This window comes from Equus quagga, chromosome 2, assembly GCF_021613505.1.
Source record: "Equus quagga isolate Etosha38 chromosome 2, UCLA_HA_Equagga_1.0, whole genome shotgun sequence".
Classification (NCBI taxonomy): domain Eukaryota; kingdom Metazoa; phylum Chordata; class Mammalia; order Perissodactyla; family Equidae; genus Equus; species Equus quagga.
Genome location: NC_060268.1, coordinates 51,137,202 through 51,158,265, shown reverse-complemented (window position 1 = coordinate 51,158,265; position 21,064 = coordinate 51,137,202). Strand labels below are relative to the sequence as shown.

General features: G+C 35.3%; 1 protein-coding gene across 3 annotated transcripts in view; it reads right to left on the bottom strand.

Annotated features, from left to right (window-relative positions):
- Nucleotides 1-21,064, bottom strand: part of TEX9 (testis expressed 9) — a 51,119-nt gene that overhangs the window by 17,116 nt on the left and 12,939 nt on the right. Inside the window, exons 5-9 of one of the 3 annotated variants that reach the window (XM_046655415.1) lie at nucleotides 17,628-17,676; nucleotides 16,779-16,861; nucleotides 14,999-15,177; nucleotides 12,013-12,095; nucleotides 11,416-11,589 (exon numbers count right to left, since the gene is read on the bottom strand). In XM_046655415.1, the coding sequence (XP_046511371.1) occupies nucleotides 11,416-11,589; nucleotides 12,013-12,095; nucleotides 14,999-15,177; nucleotides 16,779-16,861; nucleotides 17,628-17,676 (568 nt within the window). The remainder of the gene's footprint in view (nucleotides 1-11,415; nucleotides 11,590-12,012; nucleotides 12,096-14,998; nucleotides 15,178-16,778; nucleotides 16,862-17,627; nucleotides 17,677-21,064) is intronic. The other 2 variants (XM_046655416.1, XM_046655417.1) reach the window with 2 other exon arrangements.

Here is a 21,064-nt window from a genome sequence, read left to right as displayed (position 1 = left end):
TTACTTATTCAACACTTTTATCAAGCACTTACTATTATGCCAGGTACTATTCTACATCATGGGCACACGATAATTAACCAAAGTTCCTCCCCTCATAAAGCTTTCTAGAGGAAGAGATAGATGATAAACACATGCATACATACATATTCACTCATATGTAATACCGGGTAGTGATAAGGGCTATGAAGAAAAATAAAGGGTAAGGTGACAGAGCAATGGCGGAGGAGCATAATTATTTAAGATAAAGTGGCTATGGGAAGGCTTCCAAATGAGGGAATGATCCATGTAAAGATCTGAAGGAATGAATTACAGACTGGAGGAACAATGAAGACAAAGACTCTGAGGCAAGAATCCACTTAGTATATTCAAAGATCACCTAGGTGGTCAGTGTGGCTTCAGCTGAGTGACACAGCCACAGTGTCAGGTCTTGAGACAGGAGAAACAGGCAGGGCGAGCTTAGGCAGACCTTGTAAACCCTGCTCAGGAGTTTGGATTTTATTCTGAATGACATGGGAAGCCTTTGGAGGGTTTTTAGTAGGGGGTGTGTATGTCTGTCATGACCTAAGTTTTTTTAAGGATTATTCTAGCTACTGTGGTATACTGTGGTACTGAGAGTAGGAATACCAATCTAGAAGGTCACTGGAATAGTATAAGTGAAAGATAGTAGCTTAGACTTGAGTAATGAGTTTTTGACAATGGGTCACTTCTATATATTTTGAAGACAGAATAGGCAGGACTTGATGGATTGGATGTAGGTGTGGGAAAGAGAAGGATCAAGATGATTTTTGGATTTTGGCCTGAACAACCTGATGTCTTTTACTGAGAGGGAGGAAGGGAGAAGTAGGTTTGCAGAGGACAGGGAAGCAAGAGTTCCCTTTAGGACATATGAAGTTTAACATACCAAGTAGAGATATCAAGTGGGCAGCAAGATGTGAGAGTCGAGCTCAAGGATGTAAGAGCAAGAAATAGAAATGTGGAAGTGATCGATATATCGATGGTATATAAAGCCATGGAAATGAATGAAGGCATCTCAGAATTGGATGTAGACAGAAAAGAGAAAAGAGCCAAGGACTGAGCCTTGGACACTCCAACACGTAAAGGTCAGGAAAATGAGGAATAAAATCATCAGTGTGGTGCTCTATAAGCCAAATTAATAGTGTTTCAAGGATGGAGTAATCAACCATGTCAAATATTGCTAAGATATAAATCACTATGAGGAATAATAACTGACTAGAACTGGCAATGTGAATTACTGGTGACCTTGTTAAGAATGGTTTCAGAAGCAGAGTAGAGATGGAAGCCTAACTGGAGGAGCTTTAGGAGAGAATGGCAAATGAGGAATAGAGACACTGAGTATAGACAACTATTTTAAGAAGCTTCACTGTAAAGGGGAGCAATGATATAGGGCTGGAGGTAGATGTGAGACCTACGGAGGTTTGTAAAAATACATATTGGAGAGTCCATGGCATGTTTGTATGCTAATGTGAATAATCCAATAGATAGAGTAAATTTGATTTTTGCAAGAGAAAGAAAGACAGGAAAATTGTAGGAGCAAAGCCCTTGAATAGGAGAAAGGGCATGGAATCCAGTGCACAGTGATCAGCTTTAGACCGAAGAGATAGTAATCCATCATAATGAAGGAGAAAAAAGAATAGATGGTTATAGAGGCAGAGAAGTTGACAGATTTAGTAATAGGATCAGGAAGAGTTATCTTTTGATTCTGTTTTCTTAGTAAAATAGGGAGCAAAGTCATGCACTGAGAATGAGAAGGTTGGAAGAGGTAATGGAAAACTGAGGAAGAAAGATCACCGTTTAATAATCACCTCTGAAAGTGGGAGAGGGAACTGGCTTCTCAGAAAGTGGGAGAGGAAAATGGCATCATTACACTTGATATTTGTAAATAAATTTAAAGTAGGACCAATCCGCTTGCCTGTGTATTTTTGTCCAGCCATAATTTACTGCTCATGAGTAGGCATGCAGTAGGGGGTAAATTAGGTTTAACTAGGGTTGAGTTTTGCCCACATACTAGACTGGCAGGAAATTAAGAATATATGCAATGGATAATTAAGTTGTGTACCATGGAACCTAAACTGAGGAAGAAGGGAATAAAGAACATGGGAGAAGTGGTAGGCCTATATAAAAAAAGCATATATGAGAGTATCCAACTATTATATGTATATGATAGCAATTTGTAAACTATACAATATTAAACAAAGATAAAGTACCAATAACATCATAGCTTTGCAGGATACATATAGGCAAAAATGAAAAAAGTTTTCTTTGCAAAATAAGGAAATGACTTGAAGAAGTTGAGAAAATGCTTTTTCAGAGTTTCACTATGAAAGCAGAAAAGAACAAAGCACCTTTAGGAAATGACACAGAGCTCAATTTTAGCTGAAGCAAGATAATGACAGCAGACATATATTTTTTAAAGTTACTAATGATAAGAGTGACATGATCCATGATCAGAGAAACTTGCAGAGTGCACCTACTGGCTTTAATTTGACCAAAACCCCAAACAAAACAGAGATTAAGTCTTCCACCCATGATGAAAGACTAAGGATCTAACGTAAAATGCATTGTAAACAACTAGAAAAAAATGGTCAAAATATGTTAAAACCTGTATTAATACTGGGAAATAGTAGGATTATGATCCCTGAGAGAAAGAAAACAAATGAGGTAGTCCTACAAGCATCCCAGCATTCTGCCTGGAGGCCATATCTACACTGCAGGCATAGGTAGGAGAAAATACAGAGTCCAGAGGTCTGTTGAATTAAGGAGGCAGAGATCAGAGTTGGAGGAGACTGAGGCAGCTGGAATTTGTGTGGTGGGTTCAAGTAAGGAGGAGCTACCTTAGGAGGGAGCTTCAGGAATCTACATGGGAAATCCCTTGATTCTACTGAGGACTAGGCCACACCTGCATACCGGGCAACTCAACAAGGCCAGGCAGAGAACAATCAAGGAGTTGTAAATAGAACAATTCCCATAGCTCACACAGGGCAGGAAGACATTTGAGCTCTAACCAGTCTGAAAGGACAGCCTCAGTCATCTCTGGGGCATTTGGTGGAGACCCTGGAAAGTCTCTTTAGGGGAAGCCTTAGTGGTAGAGCTGAACTATTACTAGAGGCTACTCTAGACACACCCTAGCAAAACTTAAAAATAGGCCTCAAAGGAATTAAACTGGCAAATAACTACTTGTCAAAACCCAACGCCATCTTGGACCTTGAAGGTATTATGTTAAGTGAAATAAGCCAGACAGAGAAAGACGAACTCTGTATGACTCCACTCATAGGTGGAAGTTAAACATGGAGACAAAGAGAATTGATTGGTGGTTACCAGGGGAAAGGGGGGTTGCGGGGAGGGCACAAAGGGTGAAGTGGTTCACCTACAACATGACTAACAATAATGTACAACTGAAATTTCACATGGTTGTAAACTATCATAATCTTAATAAAAAGTTAAAAAAAAAAAACCCAATGCCATGTTCACAAAGCACCCTAAATACAGGCACTCAACAATATAATAGTCACAATGTCTAGCATCTAGTATAAAATCACTGACTAAGCCAAGTATCAGGAAAATGTAACTGATATCCAGGAGAAAAATCAGTCAATAGAAACAAACCCACAAATGAGAAATACAATGGATGTAGCCAACAAGGCTGTCAAAACAGCTATTTTAATTATATACAAGTATTTAAAGCAAAACATTAATATGAGAAGATAAACTGAACATACAAAAGAAAATCAAATGGAATTTCTATAGATGAATAATATATCAAAATGAAGATTTCACTGGTTAGGAATAAGAGCATATTAGACACTACAAAAAACAGATCAGTGAACTACTGAAGACACAGCAATAGAATCTATTCAAATGAAGAATATAAAGAAAAACAGCTAAAACCAGCTCCTCAGTGACCTAATATTACTGATATTATCAGTGCAATAATATCAGGTGGTTTAACAGAAGTATAATTGGAGTCTTAGGAAAGGGTGTTGGAATATAGGAAAAATATCTGAAGAAATAATAGCCAAAATTTTCCAAATTTGATGAAAACTAAAACCCACAAATTCAAAAAGCTCAACAACTTCAAGCAGAATAAACACTCTCCCCACACAAAACTGAGAAAGCGCATCATTATGAAATTGCTAAAAACCAATGACAGAAAATGTCTTAAGGGCAGAGATAGAAAGAAAGGAATTACTGTGGACATTTTGTCAGAAACTACACAACCCAGAAGACAATAGGATGACATTTTTAAACTACTAAAAGAAAACAAAAATGGTCAACTCACAATTATACCTAGTGGAAAATACCATTCAAAAATTAAAGGGCCCCAGAACACACATGAGTGCAGACAAAACTGATGGAATCTGAATAATGGCTGTGGATTGTACCAATATCAGTTTGCTGGTTTTGATATCATACTAATTATGTTAGACATTACCATTGAGGGAAACAGTGAATTGTACAAAGGACCTCTATGTACTATTTTTGAAACTTCCTGTGAATCTATGATCATTTCAAAATAAAAAGGTTTTTTTAAGTATGGAAAAATACAGTCTTTTTCAGAGAAACAAAAACAGAGAATTAGTGAACTTGCAAACTGACACCACAAAAATTGATAGCGTAGTTATTTCAAGCAGAAGTATGGAAAAACAGATCTAAAGAATGAAGAATACGAGAAATAGTAAATATAAAAGACGTTTCCATATCTTAATCTCTTCAAAATATAACTGACTATTTAAAGAAAAAATATTGTGGGATGATAACATTTAAAAGTAAATGTATGACAACAAAAGCATAAAAGAAAGGAGGCAGAAATGGCATATATTGTGGTGACAGTCTTATATGTGAAATAGTATAACATGATTTAAAGGTAGACTGTGATATGTTAAATACGTATATTGTAAACCTTAAATCTAAAACTAAAAATATAAGACAGAGATATAGCTAATAGTGGAGAAAAAAATGCAATACTAAAAAGTATCCAATTCAAAAGAGGAGAAAGGTGACAAAGAACAGTTGGGAAAAATAGAAAACAAATAGTAGGATCATAGATTTAAATCCAAACATGAAAAAGTGCATTAATGTAAATGGTCTGAGCATTCCAACAAGAGACAGAGACTGTCAGAGTGGATAGGGAAGCAAAACCCAATTCCATGCTGTCTGTAACAAACCCACTTTCAGTATAAAGACAGATTAAAAGTAAAAGATGAAAAAAGATATACTGTGCAAACATTAAGCATAATAAAGCTGGAATTACACTAATATCAGACAAAGTGGACTTTGGAACAAAGAATATTAACAGAAATTTAAAGAACAGTATTTCATAATTATAAAGGGGGCACTAATCAAAACACTATTATAATCCTAAATGTGCAGGCATCCAAAACAGAGACTGAAAATACAGGAAGTCCAAACAGATATAACTGAAAGGAGAAATAGACAAATCCACAATTCTATCCAGAGAATTCAGCACCAGCACTCCTATCTCAATAATTGATAGAACAAGCAGAAAATCAATAAGGATATAGAACACTTGAACAACACTACCAACAAATTTAGCCTAATTGGTATTTATCGAAGACTCCACTCAACACAGCATAATACATATTCTTTTCAAGTGCACATGAAGTATTCACCAAGAGAGGCCAAATACTGGTCCATAAAACTAGTTGAAACAAATTTTAAAAGAATAAAATCATACAGAGTAAGTTCTTACACCACAGAATTAAATTAGAAATCAATTAACAGAAAGAAATGAAAAATCCCCAATTATTTAGAAATTAAACAATACACTTCTAAATAATCAATGATCAAGGAAAAACAGGAAGGAAATTAGAAATTGCTTTGAACCTAATGAAAATATCAAGACAGTATCAAAATTTGTGGATGCAGATAAAGCAGCACTTAAGAGGAAAATTTGTAACTTCAAATGTTTATGTTAGAAAAGAAGAGAAATGGAAAATCAATTATCTAAGATTTTACCTTAAGAATTCTGAAAAATAAGAGTAAATTAAACCCTATTAAGAATGAGGGCAATGCTAAAGATAAGGGTACAAATCAATGAAATAGAAAACTAACAAACAGTAGAGAAAAATCATTGAAGCCAAATGCTCAATGAAATTGATACATTTCTAGCTAGACTGATTAAGAATAAACCAGAGAAGACACAAATTATTAATATCAAAAATGAAATGCAGTCATTATTACATATCATACAGGCATTATAAATATGATAAAGGAATATTATGGACAAATTTAAGCCACTAAATTTGACTACTTAGATGAATTGGAAAAATTACTTCAAAAACACAAATTACCAGAACTGACTCAAAAAGTAACAGAAAATCAAAATAGACTTATGTGCACTAAATAAATGGAATTGGTAATTAAAATCCTTCCAAAAAGAAAACTCCAGCCCACAAAGTTTTACCAATGAAGTATATCAAACATACAGATCAATGTAACAGGCGACTCCAGAAATAGACCTGCACATATAGTCAATTCATTTTCTACACAGGTGCTATACTAATTAAGTGGAGAAAGCCGAGTATTTTCAATAAATGCTGTTGATTATCTGTATGAAAAAAATGAAGCTTGACCCTTAACCTCATACCATACACAAAATTAACTTGAAATAGATTATAGATCTATTTATATACAATACATATATACATAAAGACTAAAACCATACAATTTCTATAAGAAAACATAGGAGAAAATCCTCATGACCTTGGGATAGGCAAAGATTTCTCAAATAGGATAAAAAAAAGCACAAACCACAAAAAAATACATTGGCATTCATCAAAATTTAAAACTACTGCCTTTTGAAAGACACCGTTAGGAAAATAAAAAAACCAAGTCAGACTGGGAGAAACTATTCACAGTACAAATTCTTCTAGCAAAGGAATTAGACAAGGAAACATAAAGAACTCTTACTATAACCCAATATTTTTTAAATGGGCAAAAGGTTTGAACAGACACATCACAAAAGAAGATATACAAATGACCAATACTTCTGCCCTTCTAGAACAGCTAAAATTAAAAGACTGACAATACCAAGTTTGGGGGAGGACACAGACTAACTGGAACTCTCACATATTGCTAGTCAGAATGAGAAATGGTACACTGTGGAACACAGTTTGACAGTTTCTTAAAAAGCTAAAGATACACTTTCCATAAATCCCAGAAATTCTACTCCTAGGTATTTATCCAACATCATGAATGATATTGGATCCTTTTACACAAAAACATGTGTCTACACAAAACATTTGTACATGAAAATTCATAGTGGCTTTATTTCTAATAGCCCAATGCTGGAAACAACCCAAATGCCCATCAACTGGTGAAGAGATAAACAAAATGTGGTAAATCCATAAATAAATACTAATCAGCAATACAAGGGAATAAAACACACAATAACATTGATGAATCTCAAAAACATTACGCTGAACGAAAGAAGCCAGACCCAAAAAAGTACGTATTTATGATTCCATCTATCTGAAATTTTAGAACAAGAAAAACTAATCTGTAGTAAAAGAGTGCAGATCAGTGATTGCCTGGGGCCATGCTTAGAGATGGGATTTACAGGGAAGGGACACAAAAGAAATCTGCAGGGGGGTGATAGAAATTTTCTTTATCTTGATTGTGACGGTGGTTATAAGGATGTATTAATCTGTCAAAACTCAATGAATTCTACAATTAAAGCAAGTATATTTTATTAAGTTATTCCTCAATATTAAGTTTATTTTTACATAGAGATCATCAAAAGAAAAACAAAATCCAATGCTGAAATAAAATGCTTTCTGTTTTTATATTTTAGAAATGACTCCATCTGTTAGTATTAGCAGCTAAAATAAGTTAATACACATAATCATTTTTTAAATAGTTGGCTTTTGCAAGTTTATAGAAGCAGCTTCATCAAACCCAAGCTTTGTTTTGCATTTCTGCAAACTGTACATTGAGATTTGTTTCTAGAGATAGAGAAAATGAATGGAATTAGCAAAGAAAGATTCAATCTTGAGTTCCACCTAACCCGTAAGAGTTGTTACACCTCTCTGGCTGGTAGGTAGACAGGGATTCAAGTTGGAAGTTCAGAGCCAATGAAAGTTAACATAAAAAGCTTCAGATAGCCAATGCATCATAATTGCTTAGTTCATTCATTGTGAACCCAAAGTTTCAGATATTCAACTCTATACAGCAATGAGATTTTGGAACAGCTGTGTGTTTAAGTCCATTTAATTGGGGGAGGCGGGAGGGGAGTAGAGAAAGAGCCTACATGATTTGTAGAAAGAACAGACTCTGGAGTCCATCTGACAAACACGGTTTGAATCCTGCTCTGCCACTCCTGTATGACCTTGGGCAATTTGCTTAAACTCTCAGATTCAGTTTTTCCCTTGCTGTAAAATGTGTTTGCCTGGCACATAGCACTCAAAAAATGTTAGTTCCCTTTCTGCCTATACATAGGTAGAGTTGTAATCATGTAGTCCTTTGAGAATATTAATCTATTGTCAGAGTACAGGATACAATGGATAAGGAAAAGAAAAAGGATATAAAATAATCAGTGAGGAGAATTCAGAAATAACATAATAATAGCTTGAACCAAATAGTGGCAATGGAAATTGAAAAAAAGAGACGAATGAAAAACAATTGGAAGAAAGAATGCACAGGACTGGGTATGAGGGTCAAGAACAAGAAAAGAATTAAAGACTTGGCAAGGTTTCAAGATTATGTGAGATTAGAGCAGTGATGTGCCAGAGCTTGCTTGCACGATGACAAATGGTAAAGTGTCATGATAAACTAAAACAGTTGTTTCCAGATACAACACTTTTTTTTCAGACCATTTGTCTATGTCTTAGATCAATAGAAATATAATACAAACCACAGACGTAATTTTAAATTTTCTAGTAGTCACTTTAAGAAGAGGTGAAATTAATTTTAATACTGTATTTCACTTATCTCAAATCCAAAATATTATCATTTCAACATGTAATCAATATACAAAATATTTATAAGATTTTACATTCTTTATTCTTTTTTGTATTTAGTCTTCAAAATCCGATGTTTATTTTACACTTACAGCATGTCACAATTTGGACTACCCACATATGGTGAGTGACTGCCAATCAGACATCCATTCAATGTCACACTCCTCAGCAATAAAAAGAAACCAATGACAACATGGGTGAATCTCACATGCTCTACGCTAGGGAAAAGGCCAAAATATAAGAACCAAACACAGATCAGTGGCTGCCTGGGACTGGGAGCAGGGGAGGACTTGACTAAATTCACAAGGGACATTTTGGGATGATGGAACTGTTCTATATCTTAATTATGGGTATGGTTAAGTGACTATGCATTTGTCAAAACTCAAAGAAATATATACTAAAAAGGATGATTTACAGTATATAAATTATATCTCAATAAATCTAATGCTAAAAATTTTATTACCAAAGATAATGCTATTTATACAAGACCAAAATGTTTAAAAATAGGCTCTTTTATATGAGCACACTAAAGAAATATGACATAGTAATGAAGATGGCATGTTTTCTTACTACTTAAATCCCAATACATGCTATATTACGTAATTTTTATGGCTGTCTTGCAAAGTAATACTGTACAGTATGTTTCATTTTTATTAACACAATGGTACATTAATATAAAAATTTTTAAATAGGATAGCTTATCTGAAATATATCCTCCCCTTAGATATCATACCAAAAGCACAGGCAACTAAAGAAAAATTAGATAAATTGGACTTTAAAATTGAAAACGTTTGTGCTTTGAAGGACACTATAAAGAAAATGGAAAGATAACCCAATGAGTGGTTTCATGGAGAAATATTTGCAAATCATATATCTGATAAGGGACTTGTATCTAGAACATATAAGGAACTCCTACTACTCAATAATTTAAAAATTCCAATTTAAAAAAATGGGCAAGGGGCTGGCCCAGTGATGTAGTAGTTAAGTTCACATGATCCACTTTGGCGGCCCAGGGTTTGCTGGTTCAGATCCCAGGAGCAGACCTACACATGGCTCATCAAGCCATGCTGTGGCAGTGTCCCACATACAAAATAGAGGAAGACTGGCACAGATGTCAGCTCAGCAGCAATCTTCCTCAAGCAAAAAGAGGAAGATTAGCAACAGATGTTAGCTCAGGGCCAATCTTCCTCACCAAAAACCAAACAAACAAACAAACAAATAAATAAAAACGGGCACAGGATCTCAGCAGACATTTCTCCAAAGAAGATATACAAATGGCCAATAAGCATATGAAAAGATCTTCAACATCATTAGTTATCAGGGAAATGCAAATCAAAACCACAATGAGATAACTACTTCACACCATTAGGATGGCTATAATCAAAAAGATAATCTGGGGGCCGGCCCTGTGGCCTAGCAGTTAAGTTTGGTGCACTCCACTTTGGCGGCCCAGGTTTGGTTCCCGAGTGTGGACCTACACCAGTCATTGGCGGCCATGCTGTGGGGGCGACCCACATACAAAAAAGAGGAAGATTGACACAGATGTTAGCTCAGGGCGAATCTTCCCCAGGAAAAAAAAAAAGATAAAAATAATCTCACATGAGTTGGTGAGGATGTGGAGAAATTGGAGTGTGGAAATGTGAAAATGGTGCAGGTGGTTTGGAAAATAGTCAGCAGTTCTGCAAAAGGTTAAACATAGGGTTATCATATGATCCAGCAATTTAACTCCTAGATATATACCCAAGAGAAATGAAAACATATGTCCACACAAAAACTTGCACATGAATGTTCATAGCAGCATTATTCAAAATAGCCAAAAAGTGGAAACGATTCAAACATCCATCAACTGATAAACAAATAAAATGTGTTATATCCATTTACCCCTTAAAAAGGAATATTACTCTATAAAAAGGAATGAAGTACTGATATGTGTTACAATGCAGATGAACCTTGAAAACATTATGTTAAACAAAAGATCTCAGTCACCAAATACCACATACTATATGATTCTATGTATATGGAATGCCCAGAACAGGCAAATATATCAGGACAGAAAATTGATTAGAATTGCCTAGGGCTGGAGGGGACTGGGGGAAGAGGGTTGGGGTATTGTGTGGCTAAATGGTATGGGGTTTCTCTTTGGGGTGATGAAAATGTTCTAAAATTGATAGTGGTGATAGTTGCACAACTATGTGAATATAGTAAAAGTCACTGAATTGTACACTTTAAAATGGTGAGATGTATGTGAACTACATCTCAATAAAGCTGTCAAAAATACTCTCCTAGACATGGGGGAAGAATTTTTAGTAAATAGTAACAAAATAACTGAACAACCAAAAGTGGCGTCTATACAAACATGCAACTTGAATGTTTCAGAGCATCTTTGGCATTAAGTTAGGAAAAATAGCAAAATTATTACCCTTTCTACTGAAGACAGCTGTTGCTGTAATCCAACACATTTTTTGTTTGCTTCTTCGAAAAGAGTTTTATATTTTTCTGTTTGAGACTGTTGCAAATTAATTGTTCGCTGCTGTCTCACACAATCTTCTTCAAAGTTTTTTACTTGAGACTTTAAATCCTGAATTTCATCCTCCTGTAGTTATGAAATTATAGATTATGTGAAAAAATGCACAAGATTTGGTATCAAAACACAAAGCAGAAAACAAGAGGAGCTTCATATGATCTTTGATGAGATATTTATACCCATTTCATGAAGAAAAACAAATTATATTCTATTTTCATCTTCAAAAATGGAAGCCAGATGTCTTACTTAATAGCTTACACTTGTAAGCCTAATATAGAGAATTCTAATTGCTAACAAGTATTTAAAATTCTTTAGGCTCTGTGAAACTTCACCATCCACAGAACAAAGTTCAGTATTTACATACAATTTTTGAATTCAAAATTTAACTCTGAATTATATTTCAATGAAGCTATTTTTAAAATATAACTGAAATTGCTCCTAAAATGTCTTTGAATATTAGAGCATTTATTTTGAGAGGTTTTAAAAACTTACCTTTTTATTGCATTCACACACAACATTATCCAATTCCTCCTGCATGACACGGAGTTTGGCCTTTAAAAATCTGATCTGTGCCTCTGTGTATATAAATAATTATATTTATTATCTTTTGCTGAATCTAAGATACCATCAATTATAAGACAGACCATTATTTTATGAGGGAAAAAAATAAATGCTCAAGATGGGGATTCCAACAGGAGATCCCTGTTTAGGAACACCAAAGACACTAGCTCCCCCGAATGTAAAGGTAAATGAAAAACAAATCCGCCTAGGAGAAAGGAAGTGTTCACACCCACACTGGAACCAAGTGAGAAAAAGGGAAAAAACCCAAAAACCTCTCCTGAGACTCTGAACCACAAGCCAGTCCTCACACACGTTTGCAGACTGAATTCCTACTCACCATGGTGGTCCAAAACACCTCAAACAGAATTAAAGTGGTCTCAGGTCGGTACTGTCCGCAAGTGTTTGGCAGAAACAAATACAAACCCTCTATAGCAAAACTCAGCTTCAATCCCAGCCATTGTGATTACAAAATGCCACTGACTGTAATACGCAGCCCGATTTCACAAAAGTTAAAATACAGTGTGTGTGTCTTAGGAGCAAAGACACACACTAACACCTTACTGCAGGAGGTTTCTCCCACAAACCCTCATGAAGATCCGCCTTGGGTATTTCATTGCTAGCAAAAGTTTTTTATTCAATAATATCAGCAGTAAATCTTTGAGGTTTATAGGCCTATAAAAGTAAATAAAGTGAAAACTGAACTTAGAACTCACTCATAATTCATTCAATCATTCAGTCAAAAAATAAACATTAAGTCTCTACAATGTTCCAGGCACAGTACGGATATTATAAGACAAGCCTTGCCCTCACGGAGCTTATTTTGAGTAAACACTCTGAACTGTCTCTGAGAAGTCAGTAGGATATATCTGGCAGAGTACAGAACGTCTCCATATATAACTTTCTGTTCCAAAACTCTTCTTACGAAGCGTCCCCAGTGTTACCACGGAGCTGATGAACCATGGTTGGCTCTAACCCCACCCAGATCTCTAGCCTCAACTCTCCTTCTAGCCTCTCATGTAACCCCAGGTTAGCAAGGGATAGAAGGAAAATGATAAATTTAAAAGTGTCAAGTTTGCAGTAGTTGGTCTCTAGGGGGAAAGAAGGAAGAAAGAATGGCAGAACATGACTTTTTCCCAACTCTTTCTCTCCCCAACTCTAACCTCAGTAGTATCATCAAGGAGCTGAGTGCTCTGGTCTCTCTGGAGGTCCACAGCACTAACCTCCCCTCCCCATCCCACGCCAACTTTAGGCTTACAAAGCAGTCTGTGCCACTAAACTGCTCTTTGATCTTTTCCTACCCCAAGTAATCCAGCCATTCTAGGCAATCATATGGAATAAGAGAAAGCTCCCCTTAAAGGGGGACACCTAAGCCAAGGACTCTGAAAAGGGAAGACAGAGAGGCAAAGTAGCAGAGAGGTGATTCAGCAATAAGAAAAAAGCAGCAATCTAAGGTAGTCTGTCTGTGCAGGTTTCCTGTATCTAGGAGAAGGAACACTGTAATAGGGCCCTCGGTAACTGTGTGCGGAGGAACAGCAAACATCTGACCACTGTGTCTTTGAAGGCATCTTAACAGAGACATAACGGCAACTTCCTGCTTCATGTACCTTCCCTCCTGACAACTATCCCCAGAAAGCTTGGATAGGTCAGTAAACGTAATAAATGCAGATGAATTGCTCCTCATTTATGACTAACTAGCAAGCAACACAATAATCATTACACATAAATTGTTATGATTTTCACAGAATCAGAGAATTTTAAAGATAAAGTTTATGATCAGCTAATTCCAAGTGCTAAATTTTCAAAAGAAGAAACTGCTATTTCAGAGGAGCTACACGGCTTGCCTGAACTCATAATTAATTATAGTTTAGCATTAACTATATTCATATGCACTCAATTGTCTTATTTTTTGCTTACAACAGCAAAGAAGTTGCTCTTCTTCCCAGGGTAGGATATCGTTTTTTATTTCTCTCCCTGCTGGGGGTGGGTAGCAGGGAGCAATTCCAGACATCTCCACCTGCCTAGCTCCACTACAAGGCTCTTACCCAGAAGGCCATTGATTCAACGTGAGAATGCGCCAACCACCATTTATTTCTATTCTGATTACATGTCCAGGGAGTAGGGAAGGCCTGCTGGGAGGGGACAGAGGTCCCAATGAGAGTTTGCTTTAGGCCTGGAGCCCCATGATTCCTTGGCCCCCATGTGTCCCACATGGAAGAGGAACCAGGATGATGCTTTGCCTGTCAAGATAGTGACCTGGGCCCTGAGTCCAACACTCCATAATATGTCTAAAATTCAACAATTTTAGAGGCATTCCTGGTAACTAATGTAATGTTTTCACATGATCGAAACTTAGTATTTTTCTAGTGGTACATAGAGAATGAGTTTATAAGAAAAAAATAATATTCATTAGAAAACTCATTTGATTATTTTACCTGATGTTACATCAATAATTCATTTATCCTTTTGCATGTGTTGATTTAACATTCAATAAATAGAATACAGTAACATTAAATAAAAGGACTTCAAAGAAACATGGTTTTTAAAATTATTTTAATGTTTCAATGACAAGCTATGGGGCATTTTAACCTTAATTGAACAGTGGTCAATGAAAGCAATACTATGTAGTCTTTTTCATTTTTACTTTTTATAATGGAAAATATCAAACATACAAAAGTAGAGAGACTAGTTCAATGACACTCTACTTACCCATCATTCATTTCAACAATTATTCACTCATAACCAATTTTATTTCATCTATAATCCCACTCATTCCTTCCACCACCATGTCCCACTAGATGATTTTGAAATAAATGCAAGACATCACAATATGTTTTTTAAATGCAAGGAAAATAGTTCCCAAATACCCTTTTCTAAGCAATTGTGATATAAGGACAAAAATAAACAAAAGGAAACCTACCTGTTCCGATGTCTTTACTAGCACCACAAAAAATATCATCATCTATATAATCAGGTAAGCCTTCTTCCTCCAGTTGCCCTTCAATTTTGCTAATTGTTTTTGCAAGAGAAAAGTCTGAGAAATCCTCTGGAATGGCAACATCATTGGCAGTTTGTACATCAGGGTATTTCAGTTTTATACTAAAAAAAATGCATATTATATATATTATAAAAAGGAGATATGACTACTAGATATGGCTTTTATCCAAATAACAAAGCAGATAAAAATTATTATGAATTTTAAATTTACGATGAAATCTACGATTGCTACTTTCAAGGATTCTAAGAGACTTAGCAGACTTTCAGTCCTTTTGAATCACACAACCACAGAGCTAGGGAAGGCTTTATGGGGCCCGTTAGTCTAGACATTGCCTCTGAACAAGTGAACAGCAAAACCAAGAGTACTGAGTTTGACCTAGTCAAATCCGGCCTGTGTCTTTTAATTTTACATGCCGCTGGAGAAGAACTGTAAAAACTGATATTGCTCTAGCCATAATTCTGCAGACACTGAAGAATAATACCTCTTGAGAAAGCATTACAGAATGAACAGTTATTAGCTCAAACTCAACATTTTTTTCCACCTGAAGAAACACATTCTAACCAGGATCAAAGTTGACCAAAAAGTTGGATTTGACTTTTTTAATGAGGTAAAGGAATAAATACGAAACAGAAGTCACTTCTAAAGGCATTTAGGACTGGGCCAGGCCTAACTCATCAAGGTTCCAAAGCCGTAATTATAAATTTTTACTTATTTTAAAGCCAAAATTACTTTTGACACATAAGCAAAGGCTTCAAATTTATTTTGGAAAAACAATCTTTTCTTTAAAAGGTAAACTTGAAGTCTGAAAATAAGATAATCCTTTCCAGTTATGTATATAGGTAGTATATGTTTTCTTTTCCTCTATCAATCTATTTTAAAGGTTTTATTTTTCCTTTTTCTCCCCAAAGCCCCCCGGTACATAGTTGTATATTCTTGTTGTCAATCTATTTTAGATTTTCTCTTCCTCATCCCTTCACTCTATTTTTTTCTCTCTTTTATTAAAAAAAAAATTACTTAGCCAATTAAAAGACAAGAACTAATAAAGATTTTCCCAGAACTATAATGTAATTATCAGTTTGGGGAAGTAGTAGACATGTAAATTTAATGACTTCCTGTGAATAAGAAGCTGGCTGATGCAACCCACAGCAGGTGTGGCCCTCCTGTTCTAGGCCTCCTGTTCTAGAGAGCTCCTGGGTCCCCTTTTTATGCTTAAAATACTAAGAATAGTCTTGAATTCTTTCTCACCAAAAACAATAAAATGTAAATTATAATTGTACTATAGTCTTATTTAGAGCATGCCAAGTCATTCTGTATCTCAATATACACAAAAATGTAATGGTGCTCTGTTAAATGCTCAAAAAGCATAAAACTATTTAGTCCATTTGAGAGAAGTAGGCAGAGAAAGACACCTAGGTTCTAGTTTCAGTTCTAAGAAAATATCTCACGAAAAATAACACAAAAAATTTTAAATGTAGCGATTTTGTTTAAGAAAACAATACAAAATGTTCATTAAATGCTGCAAGACACATCTGAGTAGAAAACGTTTCAAATTATTGAATATGACTAAGATATATACAGTGTAATTTTGTATATTTTGGGTATAAAAAGATCTGGATAAACAGAAAGAGCTTAATAATTAAGAATGATGATACTGTGAATTATAAAACTAAACAAAAAACTAATACTTTTTAAACTACTATACCTCGAGTTTGTTTTCCTTCCTTTATTTGCAGAGTGTAGTTTGTTTTGAACCTTATTTAGTGGATCAATGTTTTTGGTCTTTGGCTACATGAAAAGAATTTAAACCACTGATTAATTAGATTCTATTTATTTGCCAAGGAAAGCAATTTTTTAATACACAGAATTGCTAGTTTACTATATAGAAGCATTACTATTTTCATGGAATTAATCGAATTGTATTGTAAAGAATCCTGGAATTGTATAGCTGGAAAATACCTAGATTTCATCAGGACCAAGAGATTCAAAGATAAGGAAAATGAGTCCCAAAGATTCAAGGATATTCAGCTAGCTAGTGGAATGTTAGACTGGATGTCCTGACTCAGAATTTAGTCCTCCTCACTGATCATTCCCCAGACAGGCCTTCATGTACACTTGTCCTAGATCCCCATGGGTGGGGACCTTGCAGACCCCAGTGTACACAGCACCTGGAATAGTGATCTCTACGCTGTAAATATTTAAATGAATGAATAAACCTTTAAATCACCGTCTTTGTATATGAATACTTTCTTTTTCAGGCCTTCTATCTAGTAAATTTGAGCTTCAGCGAGAAAACTAAAAATCCTTGGTTACAGATTCATTTCGTTTTGAATTTTTTCCAATGTTTCTCCAAATTGTTCTGTGAAAGTATGAGACAAAAAAGAACTCAATTTATTATGTGAGCAACAGTTCATGAAGGCATCTCTTCTGAGTATCAAGGCTTCTATTCTATTTCTATAAAGCCATACCCCTTCTCTGTTTTGCCTAAGAAAAGTCTGAAAAGTAACCTAAATTCTACAGAATGTAATTATGTTCACAAAGTTTGATTTCATACCTTAGTTTCCGAATGTACATGAACTGTCCCTTCAGATGACAATAGACCTCTACAGACCAAAAATAAGCATTATGAATTAAGAATAGGTGATACTAAGGCTGAGACACGATAAAATTCAACAGCAATTATATTTGAAAGGGAAAATAAACAACTATCAAGTAGACTTTGCTATAATTCTATTACGCACATGTTAATTGATTTTGAATGAGTGTCACAAACAAGAAAAGTGCTTTGGTTAAATAATTCACCTTTGAGAAGATGTACCATGATGTCAATATTGTTGTAAGAAAGTACAGCACAAATTTTAACAAATGGAAATCATAAGGAGTGATTATTGGCTACACACAAGGATTACCTATTTTACAAACAGGGCTTTTTATTGTGAGCTCACCCAATGTTATTCTTTGTCTAATGCATTTAAATACTTGGTCAATGTCTGTTTTCTCCATTACATTGTGGACTCCACGAGAGTACGAATCATGTCTGCCTTGTTCACTGCTCTATGCCTAGTACTTGCCACAGTAACTGGCATATAAACTCTTAAATTGGCACTAAATATTTGCTAACTGTATTAACAAATTCATCTAAAATACAATTCATTTTTATGGACAAAATATGTTTGTAGTTTAAAATGAAGAGTGATTATGGGAGTCTGCAAACTATGGCCCACACGCTGAATCCACCACATCCATTCCTTTACTCATTGTCTAGAGCTGTTTTCACACTAAAACCAGAAAGTTGAGTGGTTGTGACAAAGACTGCATAGCCCACAAATCCAAAAATATTTACTCTCTGGCTCTTTTCAGGAAAAGTTTGCCTGCCCCTCATCAATTTTCTAGATCCTCGCCAACACATGTGTTAATATTTCTGAAAACCTACCAAGTTAGTATCTATTGTTGCTACGAAAAAAAAACTAAGAAATTACATCAAACCCCTGAGAACTCCTACCCATAGTAGAGGACAGAAAAACAACATTTCTGTCCATCAGATGCCACCTCTCGAACTAGTCATATATAGGTTTTTTCAATATTAAACACAAAGATATGCTTAGATGGATATTATTAAATATGACTATGACCTCTTAAAGAACTAGAAATAGCTCTGGGGAAAAGACAAGGCTTTCAAAGTATCTTAAAATTACAGAGATTAAAGAATCACTCTCACATATGACATGAAAGGTTTTCAAATTTTATACAAATTTTAAGTGTCCTCTTTAATCACCCTCATTTTAAATAATATTTGCCATTTCTTTACATTTTCTACACCTTCCATAGGCCTCCCCCACCACATACACATACCTATCAGCTAAAAGACATTTAACGGTTATGTTCCTCCTTCAGGTTTAACAGAGTGCTATTACTTGCTAGTGTATTTCCATGAAAAATCAACTAAACAGTACAATCATGTGCTGCTTAATGACGGGGACACATTCTGAGAAGTGTGTTGTTAGGCAATTTTGTCATTGTGTGAACATCACAGGGCGTACTTACACAAATCTACATGGGATAGACTACTACACATCTAGGCTATATGGTACTAATCTTATGGGACCACTGTCACACATGTGGTCTGCCATTGACTGAAACATCGTCATGCAGTGCATCAGTGTATTCTGATTATTTATGTAAAACTTCTCCATGAAAGGTTTGCGTGTTTTATGATTTAAATGATTTGTGTGGTGAACCTTGCTTCCAGCAGACTGAGGGATATGTATGCTATACTATTAGGGAACTAAATTCTTATTTCCCTACCATATTACTTGACAGAGGAACCCTGGATGTTGAAGACCTAGTCTAATATAGACTGCCTGACTATAATCATTTAGGTGAATTATCATTGATCCAAGCTAACATGGATTGTCTCTTTATAGAATTACCTCCCATCCTTAGCAATTCCCAATAGTCAAGCGCCATGTTTCACATGGTACAAGCCATCTGTTCAAACAGTAGCATTAAAAAAAAAAGAGCCGCCTGATCTAAACAGAGGTGTCACCACCACTTTGCACTTAAAAAAATTTAGTAAAAGAAAACCAACAGATTTATTTTCATGCTTGTGAAATCAGTCTCTCACCTGCTTCAACAGAAACTAGGGATTAGCTGTCGTTACCATCATTTCAATCTTTTCATTTACTGGATAAAAGCTGTGCCAAATTTTATTTGTAATCCAAATTTTGGAATTTTGATAACTGTTAAACATCATTTTCCATAAAATATTGGAGAGCGTTACATATAATAAGGATGAATAGTTTCACATTATACGTACACATATATATGTATATATCAAATGATGATGTAAAAAAAGTATTTTTTATGAAGAATTTGTTTAAATTTCAAAAACCATTAAAAAGCAACATACTAGGCATTAAGTCCTCGGGAGCAGGACCTGGTCTATTTATCCACCATTGTACCACCAAGAGCTGAACCTGGCACCAATGGTGTTTAAAGATTATTTTTGTAGGTTTACTGAGATATAATTTGCATATGGTAAAATACACCCTTTTTAGATGTACAGTTCTATAAATTTTAACAAACTTATATGGTCATGAAACCACCACAACAACCAAGATAGAGAATATTTCTGTCATCCCAAAAAGTTCCCGCATGTCCCTTTGTAGTTAATCCCCTTCTCTCCCCCTGAGCCCCACACAACCACAGATCTGATTTCTGTCCCTACAGTTTTTACCTTTTCTGAAATGTCAAATAAATAAAATCATACAGTATATACATTTTTTAGTCTGGCTTCTTTCACTTAGCGTCGTGTTATTGCCCTATCAGTAGTTCATTGCTTTTTATTGCCAGGTAGTATTCCACTGCATTAACATATAATTTGTTTATCCATTCACCACTTGATAGATATGAGTTGTCCCTAGTTTTTGGCAATTATGAATAAAACTGTAATAAACATTTGCATACAGGTTTTTGCTAGGACACAGGTCTTCGTTTCTAGAGAGGAATTGCTGGATTGTATGCAATAAAACTTTTGACCTAATGACTGATGTTCCAATATTTCAAGTATGAGACGAATATACTGGCACTTAAGTTACACATTTCTTTGTTGTTTCTACGCCCTCTAGGTGTTTAAACGTTATACCCTTTAACAGCTGTGCAATTCTCACAGCCTGCTTCTTTATCTTAGAAGACTGAGAGGACCCATAACTCTTTCAAGATTTAAGTAGTCACAAACAGTTTTAGTCCATCACTCAAAGTTTCTTCGCTAGTACAACTCTCAAAAACTCATTTCTTACTATTTGATTCCAGTCAGTTCCCTGTGTCATTACCACACCCACGGTTCTTTCCAAGACTATTTCTTTACTTTACCTTGAACACCTCTCTCTCCCCTTCCATCCTTCTGTCCATCCTCCACTTTTCTCTCCCCCTACCAATTTAAAAATGGGTTACTTTGAAGTTGTCAGGCTTCTATGGAGAGAATATGCCTTT